At 35.0% G+C, this 13,206-nt stretch overlaps 1 protein-coding gene across 4 annotated transcripts in view; it reads left to right on the top strand.

Moving 5' to 3' along the window:
- Positions 1-13,206, top strand: part of LOC6563274 (diacylglycerol kinase eta) — a 46,237-nt gene that overhangs the window by 21,309 nt on the left and 11,722 nt on the right. For all 4 annotated transcript variants that reach the window (XM_032737451.2, XM_032737452.2, XM_032737450.2 and 1 more), the window contains exon 3: positions 6,026-6,106. In XM_032737451.2, coding sequence (XP_032593342.1) covers positions 6,026-6,106 — 81 coding nt within the window. The remainder of the gene's footprint in view (positions 1-6,025; positions 6,107-13,206) is intronic.

Below are 13,206 nucleotides of genomic sequence, written 5' to 3'. Positions count from 1 at the left end.
TGCAGTTCCGCATGGTCCTAAGTGTAAAGGGTAAAGTTGAATGTACGGCAGCTTTATGTGAACGGTCCTCTAGACAAGAGCATACACACACTCAACACGCATACAGCATAGCAGGCATACAGCGTAGGAAGAGACAATGTCTGCAAAACGTAGCTTAGGACTTAAGTAAAAGCCTTCACATTTACATATTTCGTAGCATACTTTTTGGGGCAGGCAATTATTTATGCGAGAGCGAAGTGTATGTGTAAAAGTATGCTCACAAGATACTGCTTATAAATTACAATAAAAAGTTTGACTCGTTGAATTTTATAACCTGCCCATCGCTTATATTTCATTATTAGTTTCGATACTTGTTAAATAGCGATACACGGGCGTATACTTAACATGCCGCATTAATATTGCATTTGTTTCCCGAAAAGCAATTTGCCAACATACGGCACAAAACGAACCGCAATTTATCACAATTATTGCCAGTAAAACTGCCAGAATGCCGTCTGCCAAATGTGCCCCAAAGCCAGGACAAAATTACACACATGACGCTTTCCCCAGGGCTGAAAGGCAAGCTGTGTCAGCATGTAGTGAGCTGGTCTAAGAATCCTTGTGTCATTCACAGCTCATGCCATTTCTAAGTATTAGTAATTGACGTACCATTTTTAGACTGTCAATTTCATCAGTCGCTGGGTGATTGACACTTAAATAATTTAAGAAAAAGACTCCACTTTGAAGGGCGTTTTTCAATTAAACATAAGCGCTTAAATTGCATTCATTTAAATGTCTGCTTAATTTAATGCCCATTTATACAAATGACGAACATTTATCAATTGAGTTTTTCCAGCGTGACATACGGAATGAATAATTTCCACTGAATTTTACACTTTGACTAATTAATCGCGTACTTTGCTTGTGTACACTTACATTTTTAATTTTTATTCAATACTTCAGCAAAGCATTGGAATTTTTGACGAGCTTACATTTTTTCATTTACATTTCTACATAATTTGATGAGCATTTTGCAAACCGAATTCAATTTTAAAATGAATTTTTTAAGTATATTAGGGTTTTTTTTTATTTATATTTGATTTAAAAGATTTTTTAATTGAATGCGTATTTTGAATGTGCACTTTACTAAAATATTAACAAAACATACAAATTTGTCTTTTATGTTTATGTCTCAATTAAACAAAATAAGTGATTGCTCCTAGTGTTTTTTTCTAGCGAATCCTAAAAACGGTGACAAAATCCATTGCATTTAATTATACACTTTTACATATTGCGAATGTAAAATGTCAAGCATTTCTATAACCAATTTAAACGTAAAACAAACCCAAATTTGTGTGAGTTATATTTGCCTTTCATGTAACCCAGCAAGGTATTAAATGCTTATTTTCCTACTCTCAGCGCTTTTGTAATGCTAATGCGCATTTAGGGCACCCCCCATCATGACTAAATGCTTAATATAGAAATTATAATTTTAAATGGCAGCTCAAACTCAAAACATGCCCTGCGACTTCAAGAGTCATTTCAATTTTGTGTGTGTGTATTTAAATTTAGTGAACATTGATTTCGCAGGAATTGCGTGGTGAGGAAGAACAAGGGGCACCGGATGGCAGAACCCACTGGCAAACAAGGTGTGACTAATAAATATAAATATTATGGCACATTAATAACTGGCTTGAGGGCAAATTTAAGTGTTGGCCATCATAATGTAATGCCATTAAAATGCCAACAATTTCTAGCCACGCAACTTTCGACACGCCAAATGAAATGTAACACGCCCACGCCAAGCATTCTCAGCCTACTGCCACTGCCGTGGCACTCTCCCTTTTCAATTTTAATCAGTTCGAGCAGTTCAAGCTATCTAATTGCTACAAATTACACTCGAAATCGTTGTCAGTCCTGTGAGATGCTTCTACTTCTTCTGTTGTCATGACATTTTGCATTTTCCACTTTAAATTTGCCACTTTGCCTCAGGCAACTGTAAGCGGCTTACGCCTTATGGACACAGTACAGTTTTTTCTTCTGTTCTAAAAGCATTGCTGTCTAACAGTGTGGGTTTTGTTTTTCCCAGAGAATTTGTCAAAGTTTCTGCTCGCAACTTTTAATGCAAGTCATTGCAATATAAAGGATGCCAATTGTGTAGTGGACAGCGCAAAAGTCATTTCAAAGAATGTTGTTTTTCTACAACATTTTTCAAAAGAAAAAGTTTTTGTTAACGAGTTGATCTCGGTTTTATCACAGGGGCAGTAAATTAAAGCCAGCCTTCATATACTTAAGAGCATTCAATACCATTTGGAAAGTGTAAGTCAGTAACGGCAGTTTCAGAAAATTTTGTTTTTATCACTAATTTTGTAGTTAAGTAGAAGCTTAAAAAATGTTGAAATATCTTCAGCTTCATAGTTATACATCTATAACACTAATTATTTCGGACAGACGGTTACATCTCAGCTGGGAATTTTTTAAAGACAACTTAATAAATATATTTCAGAGGTCATTTGCTAGTCGTGCATTCTCTACCGTAGGTCAATAAATCGTCTGAAATAAGCATGGGGAAAGTTGTCGTGCAAGTTACAAAAAAGAAATTCCTTGAATAAAAAGTTCAGTTGATTTTCTAATTGGGTAATTTCCTCGAATTTATAACCCATTGGCCCTATTATATCTTCAAGTCGATAATAAGGACTTGGATTCAGCTTATTCCATGCCTCATTTTGAATATATTATGCCCAATTAGTTTTTCGCTTTCATCAGAGCACTCAACTGTTTGGTCAGCACTTTTTTTACCTCTACTAAGTTCTTGTAACTTCTGTGCCATTTTTCTTTTACCCTCCTCAGCCTATAGCCACTCGCAGCGAAATGTGAGCGTCATTAAGTGATTTTGCAAAAAAAAATTAAGTTGAAGCAGAAAAGCAAAATGGTGGGAAACGTGGATGACGTGCCGAAAAATAAGGCAAAGAAATTGATATGAATGGGCAAAAGTTTTCTGCAATGCTGAATTGAAGCAACCAAAAAAAGGCAAGAAATAAGTGGAAACTTAGTCTTCTTCTTTTAATCGTCCTGTGCCAGGTGGTAGGTCGGTCGCCGAAAAGTGCGCAAATTAATGGTTATGCCTCGCAGTTTGGCTCTCAGATGAGGTGTGGGCAAATCTCGTCATAATGCAATCAAAGTTTTTCACCCCCAGGTCTTATTGCCCGTACAAATCCAAGGAAAGGAAAAAATGTACCAATTTGCTTAATGTGTTTGTGATTGACCTGTGAGTAAAAGACGTAGCACGACTACCAACAATTCCGTAAAAATGTCTACATTCACTTTGTGTCCAGTTCCCCAAAGGTCAAAGGGATTGGCCAATAAAAAAATACAAAGTAAAGGAAAATAACTAAATGGGAGAACGTGTTTTACTAGTTAATGCTCTGGGGAATGTGTACCGAATAAACCTGGTAATGTTTAAACTTGTAGCTGCTATTTAGTTTTATCGAATTGGGTGCATACGATGGAGTGAATAGAAAGGATTTTTATTTAGTAATCGAGAGCCAATTCCAAAATTGATGGCTCTTTACATTGTAAGTACATAAAAAGCTCCTCGAGAAGTTCTCGTTTTCTTCTTTATGCATTTAAAATGCACCAATTTTAAATTACAACTGACTAAAACATGTTTAAGTGCGCATTCTATCTGTTTTTCATACACACTTGCTTAAAGCTAAAGGGAATAAAAAAGTAGTTAAGCACATCATCTTTCTAAATTGTATATTCAGAATTTCCCGACATCTTTTTGATGTTTGCCCTTTTTAATGTTTACTAGGAATTTTTTATGGCAGCCTTTCACTGAATTTAGCGCTAACAGGGTACAACAAAGTTTGCGTAGCCATATTTTGCCTACTTATGCCCACATTTGAGTGGTGACTGGGTGTGAAACGGCTTATTGCTTTACTCAAATTGCTTTTCATATTTGCTTATGGCGGCTGAAGTCTGAACACTCCGTTTACTTTATAATTGCGTATACTTAATTATTGATTTATTTTACATTGTGCGGTGCACAGCTGCCGCAAACACACACAGACAAATATTGTTTGTTGGCTCTTTATAATTTCAGCGAGAACTTAAATGACAGCAGACAAAGATTTATGATAACCGTTCAAGCGAATAATGTTTTCGCCAAGGCAAACGTCTCATCCAAATTGGGAAATATCGGGATACAATTCAAGCAGAAATTATATCTACAATCATTAAACGGCACCAAAGGAGAAAAAAAGAACAAGCTCAAGCACATCACAGCCACAAAATACCAACACAAACAGCACCTTACCCGCACTCAATATTGAACCTTAACAGCGCTTGAAAATACTGGTGGGTTTTTAACGATTTTTTCTCCTGGCGACCTGACTGTTTAACGATTCACTCAGCCAACTCCTTTGCCGTCTGCTGATGCTTGACTGACACTGACGTTTGCTGCCTCACATTTTCCGTGCAATTTTCGGAATTGCCGGCAAGAAGCCGTTCATTACACACACACCCAAACATATGTATATGTATGTATGTGTATAATTTCCAAAATGCTCGGTTTCACATTGTGCGACTAAGTTGGGTCTGCGCCCTGCCCAAGGATATTTATTCATTTACCATTTGAGTGGTTACCGAGTTTTCAATCAATTATGCTTAATTAGCGCATCCATTTTGGTTGCTGCGCATTTCGTTAAAGCAAAAATATCATATTTATTGCTAAGTAGTAGACTCAACAGGGATAGCGTATTTATTTTTTTTTTTTAAGATATGAATAACTTGAATGGAGGTATTATTTATTTATTCCGAAAAATTAGTTTAGGCATTTAAGGCGACAAAGTATCAATGATTGAATATTCGCTTGTACACAATACGGTCGATTGTTTTCTAGAAATCATGCAAATAAAATTCGTGGAAAAGAATATTACAACCAAATACATTTAAAATACGTAGGATTGCAGACACACAAAGTTAGCCAGTCAAAAAGTTTGAATTCCCGAAAATTCGTGTTATTAAAAACCAAAAGACAAAATAAAAAAATTGTGTCGAACAAATTGACTATCAAAAAAATGCCATCAGGGAGAGCTGGGCGTCTTTGCTGCTGCTGATACACGGCGTATCAGCAATTTTTAATTTAGCTGGTGGCAAAACTTTTTTTTCAAAAGAAATACACAGTGAAAACAAATGCTGAAGCCAAATAAACAAATTGAAAACTTCAATTTACACAAACCTAAGATGCAAACAATACTCAAATATTAATCGAACTGGCAAGAATTGAATATCTATTCGTATTTGTTAGGCAAAACTTTGCTTTGCATGCTTTCCACTTCGCTGTTGAAGAGTCGAAAGCAAACTTTGTGAAGAAAACCAATTTTCTGTTTGCTCCAATTCGGTTTGAGTACGTAAGCCTTGGCACAAGTTCGTCGATTCAGTTTTTCATTGTCACACTTCTATTATACGCCAAAGAGTTGCTGTTGGCTTTTGTTGCCACGTAAATATACATTTATATTCCGTCCATGTGCACTGTTGTTATTGTGTGTGTGTGTGTGTGTATCAAACATTTCAATTTCCGTAAGGACTGCCAAGTATGCGTATCCTTCATGCACATATCAAGTCGTCGTCGTTCAGCCAACAAGGCCGAAACAACAAACAATTTGCCGCTGGGTCTTCTTTTGTGTATTTTATTAAGCAACAAAGCGAGGTCCAGAAAGCAAAGAACAGTGGAGAAAGTAATAGAAAAAAATATACGGCTTGTGGCACATTGCCAAGTAACATTTATGTGGCCATTTACCAGACGTTTGTTACCAAAACAGAAAAACCAAAACAAAGCAAAACAGCGTACATCATGAATATTTAAAACCATTTATTATAATACTTGAAATTAATTTTACTATTTGCTTTAAATTGAATACTTTAAATTAAAGCTATAAGAATTATTAAAAATCCCTAACTGTGCAATTAAATTTCAAATATTTCAATATACTAATTTAATGAAAACAACTTTAATACTCAATTTAATTTGTGCTATTTACAGTGCGATGTATTCGATGAGATTGACCTATCGGAATTGTGTTATTTTGAGTGCAGCATTAAAAACGTAAATCACAGTTTTCAGGTAAGAAACACATAACTGTACGATCTGAAATGATTAAAATTAAGGAGAGAGATATAATTTGAGTGCTTTGCAGCTTAAACTTAAATGTCAGTAGTTATATAATATACATTGTTATCCATGCTATTCATAGAGTTTCAGAGGCCTTGAAGCAACTGTTAAGCAGAGTTGTATTTATGTTCATCCCCCTATTTTCTAGAGCAAAAACAAATTTTCGCAAACAATTGATGCTAATAAAAACTTTAATTTGAAAACTTTTCGCTTAGCTCGTAACGTAAATATTTTATTTGGCACTCGTGTACGCCATTAATTTGTGTATTGTGCCAACAGTTGCTGTCAAATATAAATAATTGGAAGGCACGTTTTTCTCAAATATTCACATAACATAAACATACTGTGGTGCTTTAACATATATGAAGTGTGAAAATCTGAAAGGCGAGAGTAAATAAAGAAGCTCAATATTCACTTTATTTTGGCAGTAGGTTGTCTCAAGCTGTCTGGAGCTGTCTAAGATGACATAACCAAACTCATTTCCTGTTTGCCATTGGCTTGCCTCATGCAAATATGTGATGGAGAAGCAACCACCTCCGCTGAGTCGTATCCTCCTATGCTCAATTACGGAGGCAGCGGCTGAAAATCAACCTTTATTTCTATTCAAATACCATCAATATTAGTTGTCAGAAACAAAAGGGCGAAATCTAAGCAAAATGCTTACATTTGACGCGCTCTGCATGCCAAATTAGCATAAGCTGTTAAATTCCCTATACACATACTTATACACCACACAAGCATCCTGAACATTGGCAAGACCCTAAACCAAGCAGCTTCTCAAGCCTAAATATTTAAATTTATATTTCTTCATACACGAATGCGCAGCTTTTGATGCGCAAAATTAGCGCATATATTCCCCGGTTTTATGCAATATGATTTACATATACACACATTTATGTGTATGTGTGTAAGGACCTGTTGTACCCAGTTAATATAAAAAAGGGTATAGTAAGAATATTTGAAATACATATGTTCCCCTTGTGCTACAATTTTAATGTTCATTTTTTAATAATTAAAAAATACCGGAAAATACTCGCAATATTTATTCAAGATGATTTGCCTTCCTGGGATGTTACAGCAGGGCATCAGCTAGTCGAGTATATAGTAATGCACAGTTTCTACCTATTACAGCTCCTGTTGTATGCCCGTACGCCACAATAAAAAGGCCATATAAGCATACAAACATACTTAAATATTTCTGATATTAATAATAAATGTACCATCCTGCTCTCAGGATATAGCCACAAGCCTTTCTCACGAAATGGCTTTAGCTAAGGCAGCATCAAAGACGCTGCTGCCGTATTTTATTATGTTTTATAGGCTCAAAAGCAAAGGTGTTTTTGCTAGACAATCCACTCTTCAAAGCAATAAGGTGAGGTGTGATATATAATGTGGATGGAAGTGAATGGCTTTAAGAGATTGCGACAAGTTTCCAAATTACCTAAAGTTGAACGCTGAAAAGCTGAAAGGTTTGTTAATATGATGTAAATATATGTGGCATATATATTTTGATGTAAATATATGTGGCATATATATTTTTTTTTCATTATCGTCACTTTCTTGCTCTCTGTTCTTTGAAGCGAACATTAGAACAACTAATTAAAGGGAAGTTTGGTGTGACTCGTGTAAGTTGCTTAAAATGATAAATAACATAAACTTTAGCCGACCAAGGTGCCATTGCACCCATCTAGGTTTTATAATAAATTGCATTAGTTAATAATATGTGATAGTCATAGTGATACTTCTCATATATTTTTCGATTCGTGCCAATTAAATTCTTCAAATTGTATTTACAGAAATGCAAAATACCACAAACAACAAATAAATAAATACATTTCTGTTCACATAGACACGACAAGGAAAACTAGCTGCATCAAAGTGCAGCAGGCTCCTCAAAATTACAGTTAAGCACCTACATTTACAAATACAAATGGTTAGTTGTACCTGCAACTGAAGAGCTCTAAGACTCTATGAGCTTTGTAAGCGCTCTGTTAACAAGCTCCTTATGGGATCCAATTGCCAGTTGCTTACATCAAATTCGAAATAATCCGACTTAAGACCCTGCCACAATGTACTTTCAGTTGAGCATTACTGAATGCATGGCTCCTTCAGTTTGTTTCTATTCTCCAAATGCGTTTTGAGAATATTAAATTTCATGCACTTTTGAGTGCTGCTTAAGAATAATTCAATATGTTCACTGATATATATTCTTTAATTGTCCATAATCTTATATTTAAATTTAATTACATTTAATAATACAAAAAATCCTAAGGCAATGAATTTTTTTATTTATTATAAAAGATTATTTATTGCCATACGATTTTTTCCTGTATAAATAAATCATTTAATAGACCTAAAAGCTCTAACAAAAGTTGAAAATTTCCATTCATGAAACAAATTTCTAAGCCTTTTCGCAAACTTGACAATACCGCCCTCCTTTTTATCAGGAAAGCAAATCTCTCAGTTTTTGGGCTATTGTTTGTAACTTTTGCACTTTTCTACATCAATCCAAAAAGGCGAAGGGCAACCAAAATGCTGGTGCCCAAATTATGCTGAGAGACGGGAACAGCAGAACTGTTTATATTGCTTGCTTTGCTCGTTTAATTTATTTGAAGGGCATTATAATTAAGGCATGTCAGTTACATTTATGCTCAGACATAATCTTGATAATGTGCCAAAAGCAATTTGTGAAAATTACAAAATTTAATTAATAACAGGGACTTGTGTATGTTGCATTTGATAATGATTATGGAGTAATCCCAAACTGAACTATTTGCATATTGATGCCAATCAACAGTAAGAAAGCCCAGCAATCAACTTTGAGTTAAAATATAATTTGCATGCAGCACTTAGCGTACAATTTTCAAGTACAAACACATGCGGGGATCTCAAGTAGGTAAATTTGTAAGAGTCAATCCAGTTGATTGATTGCCCTTGCATCTGAAATTAAACAAATGTGTGAGGGTGTGTGAGCTTGTGCTTGTGTGTGCCTGTTTGTATTTAGGGGGGTTATATCAATTATGCAAGGCGCTGGCTGTTGATAAGTAAGAATAACAGCAGCGGCTCATGTTAATTGCGACGCCGCACAACATGGCGTATGTGTAATGCGCAATATTTGTAATTCTTCTAATTGAGCGGCAATTCCAAACAGTTATATTCTGCCAACAAGTTCAACTAAAGCACAACATGAACAAAATACTAACTGCGACTATTTAAGATAGCCAATCAAAAAGCCAACACAGTTTAGTCCAAAAATTACACACTTAAGCTTTTCCAGAGCGCTGTCAAAATTAATTTTTGTTAATTAAGCAAAGTTTGAATATGGAACCGCTGTTATTATTTTTCACTATATTTTATCAATGAAAATTAAAATCGTTTTCATGGTGGATTTTTTTTGTCAAACGACAGAAGCCGCAAACTGCATTTATTTAATTGTTTGCTCTTGACTTGAATGGGCTTATTTTGTGACAGTCTTTTATTTGCCAGACGACAAAAATATAAATAACTTAATTCTTGCAGCTTTGACAATATTAGCTTCACTAATAGTAAAATTGTTAATCATATTTATTTGGAAAACTGTGTGCGACTAAAGCACAAGTCAAATCCATTATATGTTATTCAACATTATACATATTTCACTTGCCAGTTTATATTACCTTTAAGCTAATTAAAGTACTTTGCGAAAGCTAATAAACTCATTAAAAACAAACATACCTATTAATATCCTTCTGTTTCATATTCACATAAACTTTATTGAATTTCTCACTTTGTTTGCTACTCTAGAGATGCTTTTTGCTTTGTTCTCTGGCTACAAATCCATTTACACATCTCTCCTAACTCTGATATCGTTCTGCATGATTACATGTTTATGATTTCAATTTATTATGCCATAAATCTCATATTTGATGTATCAAAGTTCAAGCACCTCCATATATATGCTTTCATATTTTGAATTCAAAGAAAAATGCTCAGCACATATCGCAGAATTGTTAGTTCCTCAAACAGCAGGATGCGGGCCAATGTCCTGTGGTGATGCCAGCAGCTGGCAAATAAGAAATTTGATACAATAATAACAAACTGAATCCACGCATTTCTTATAGGTTTAGTGGGTTACCAGGTAACTGACAAAACGCACACACACACACACACACCCACACACCCTCTCATACACATGTCCTTGAACTTTTAAATTTGACTGAGCTCATAAAATATTGCTGACATGTACTCAAGTACGTTGTTTAATATTTGTGGTGCTAAGTCGTATGTGATGCTTTTGATATACCTGCCGGGTTTTTTTTTGTTGTTATTCTCTTTAAGTTACGCTTTTAAAATTCGTTTATTTTCATTTTCAATCTTGAGCTGCAATGCAAATCAAGCAGTAAGCTTACAAAACTTATAAATATTTATGGAGGTATTACATTCGCCTCGTACATATTACAACTTTTGGATGAGACAACGGAGTGTCATGAAAAGTTTTTATACGCCTATATACATATATATATATATATGGATGCTTATTCAGTTGAGGCAGTAACGTTAACTTCATACACAGTTGGCGAAATAGCCGCCGGCCATTAAAATTTCAAAAGTAATTTCAACATTGCGCTGGGTCGCTCAGAGTGATAATGAAAAAATATGCAGGAAACGTGTGGCTTGCATTTGGGGATACACACAACGATATGGGGAAATACTCAGAAATGATGAAATGCGGGCAAAAGTATCCAGAAATTATTTCACTGCCTACCTCGCTCCACCACTCTGTCAGACGTTTTTGCCAAAAACAATTGTGATGAGCGCGTTAGGGGACAACAAGGCGTATGCGTAATTCGGCTGTTGCTTCTGGTGCTGATGCGCTGCTGCTGCCGCTGCTGCTTTTTTTTGCTGGGTACGACTCCTCCAACTCATGCATATTTTTTGGCAAAATTAAACTTTGTGGCGAAAGCCAATGTCGCCAGCCTCCTGTCTTTAGCGTAATGAATTCTGGCAACGAGCGCCTGCCTTGTTTTTGTTTGCTTATTTGATTGGAGAGCAGAGTGCGCGCATTGTGGCTTGTGTCTGTATCCGGAAGCCAAGTACAGTTAAGCTAACATTTACTGCCACAGTATAATATAAAAGATACATATATAGAGTACATATACCCGAATTTAATATCATAATGTCTAAGCCATAACAAATCAAATTTGTTGTGCATATCTTTATACTCAATCAAAATATTAAAGAGTTATAACTTCTATCTTAGCACCTTAAATTACTTGCAACAAAAAGGGAATTATAAATTAGAACAATCTAAATTAAATAATTTTTGTCTAACTATCATTTATATTGGAATTATTGGAACTGTTTTGATGTGTTTATCAAGCTTATATTATGGAAGCATAACTCAAACTCATTTTTATTATATTCGATTCGCTTTCCATTACAAATAAGCAAATTAAAGTATTATGCAAGCATTGTCTACTTTAAATAACATTGACGTACTAATTGCCATAAATAAATGCAAATAAACTCATTAAAAACGTAAAAATTCTGTAACCTAATGCATAAATTATAAAATCTGATTGTCTGCACTTAAATTGGCTCGGTTTTAAACGCAAATAAATTAGAATACTAAAGTGGTAACGGAAAATTAACAAAAAGTTTACAATTTATGTTTTATTTGTATTATATTTATGTTTTTATCACTTTACCAACAACAAATATAACACGCAAGTTTCAAACAATTGGGTTGTACTTTAATATTAATATTAATATTGAAATTGATATAGTTTGGTGGCATTATAATTTACTAATTTACAAATTATAATTTACTTAATTATTTAAAAGGGGTTAAGCTCTTTGCTAACCGTTTCCCCTTTTAAATAAGGCATCGTGGCGCCAGTCGCTCCGTAGCCAAGAGCGTAAACTACTTTGGACCTGTTGTTGTATTCTCTGAGTTTAAACCATTTTCATATAGTGAAACCGTGGTAGTTAAAGTGGAAGCGTGTGCTATCGAACACCAAATGGATTTTTCTGTACGGTCTATGAAATGCGAGAAATGCAACCAAGGATAAAAAAAGAGCCGTGAAATACAGGAGACAAGCCCGGAGGATTCAGGTTGCATTATAACCAATCACCAAAGTGCCGCACGACGCTTTCTCCTTACTGTTAACCAGACTCGCTTTTATAATTAATTGAAATTTATGTCAAAACTCTGTCTGCACATTTATAGATTTATACTTGCTACACAGCAGCAACAATTTTTTGAATTTATATAAATTTAACGGTTTTTGATACAATTTTCTTATGAAATATTTGCATAAACTCCACTCACAATGGTTCATTTAGTATTTGTTTTTGAGAAAAACAGAATAAACAGATTACTTTGCTACAACACTCTCGTCATTTTATTAATAAGCAATGATCAGCGCTCGAATTTTATAAATTATTTGCTTTCATGAACATGAGAAGGTCAAAAAAGGATTCAATTACGGAATGACTTCAAGTGCAGCGGCAAAGTTGAGATGAAATTAAAATTACCAGGAAATGAAATGCTATGCAGCCTTTGAAAGTTGCAGCATAAACTTGCAGGTAATTGAACCAATCAATTCTGAAGTCCTCGCTACGTTTGTTTACTGAGAAAGCGCAAAAAATTCCATCCCATTAAAACCCGAACTGGGTGGTGTTGGTTTCGATGCTGCACGAAGCAAAAACGGCGGATGTGTGAGTAAATGTCAAGTAAGCCACACGCGCCAGCCAAGCTTAAAAGCAAGTTCATGTTGCAAGTGCCACAGGCAGGCGGCAGGACTGAGGGCACGTGCACCTGCCTACTAATTGAATAGAAATATCAGATGCAAAGCCACAAACCAGCGTTAAAGGTCACAAATAGAGACAAAAAGAGAAGTAGTCTGAGCTGACACAAATTCGTCCGATTCGGTAAGATTGTGGCATCAGTCTTATTAATTGCAACATCATGCAAAATGTCTGTGGTTGCAAAATGCTTCTTTCGCATTACAAATTGTGGCGGCATTTCGACATTTTTTGTATAATTAATAAATTTATAAAGCTATTTAGAC

The sequence above is a fragment of the Drosophila grimshawi genome, unplaced genomic scaffold (genome assembly GCF_018153295.1).
Source record: "Drosophila grimshawi isolate 15287-2541.00 unplaced genomic scaffold, ASM1815329v1 contig_311, whole genome shotgun sequence".
NCBI classification, from domain to species: Eukaryota; Metazoa; Arthropoda; class Insecta; order Diptera; family Drosophilidae; genus Drosophila; species Drosophila grimshawi.
Note: the sequence above shows the minus strand (reverse complement) of the source record. Positions and strands in the feature narration are given on the sequence as shown.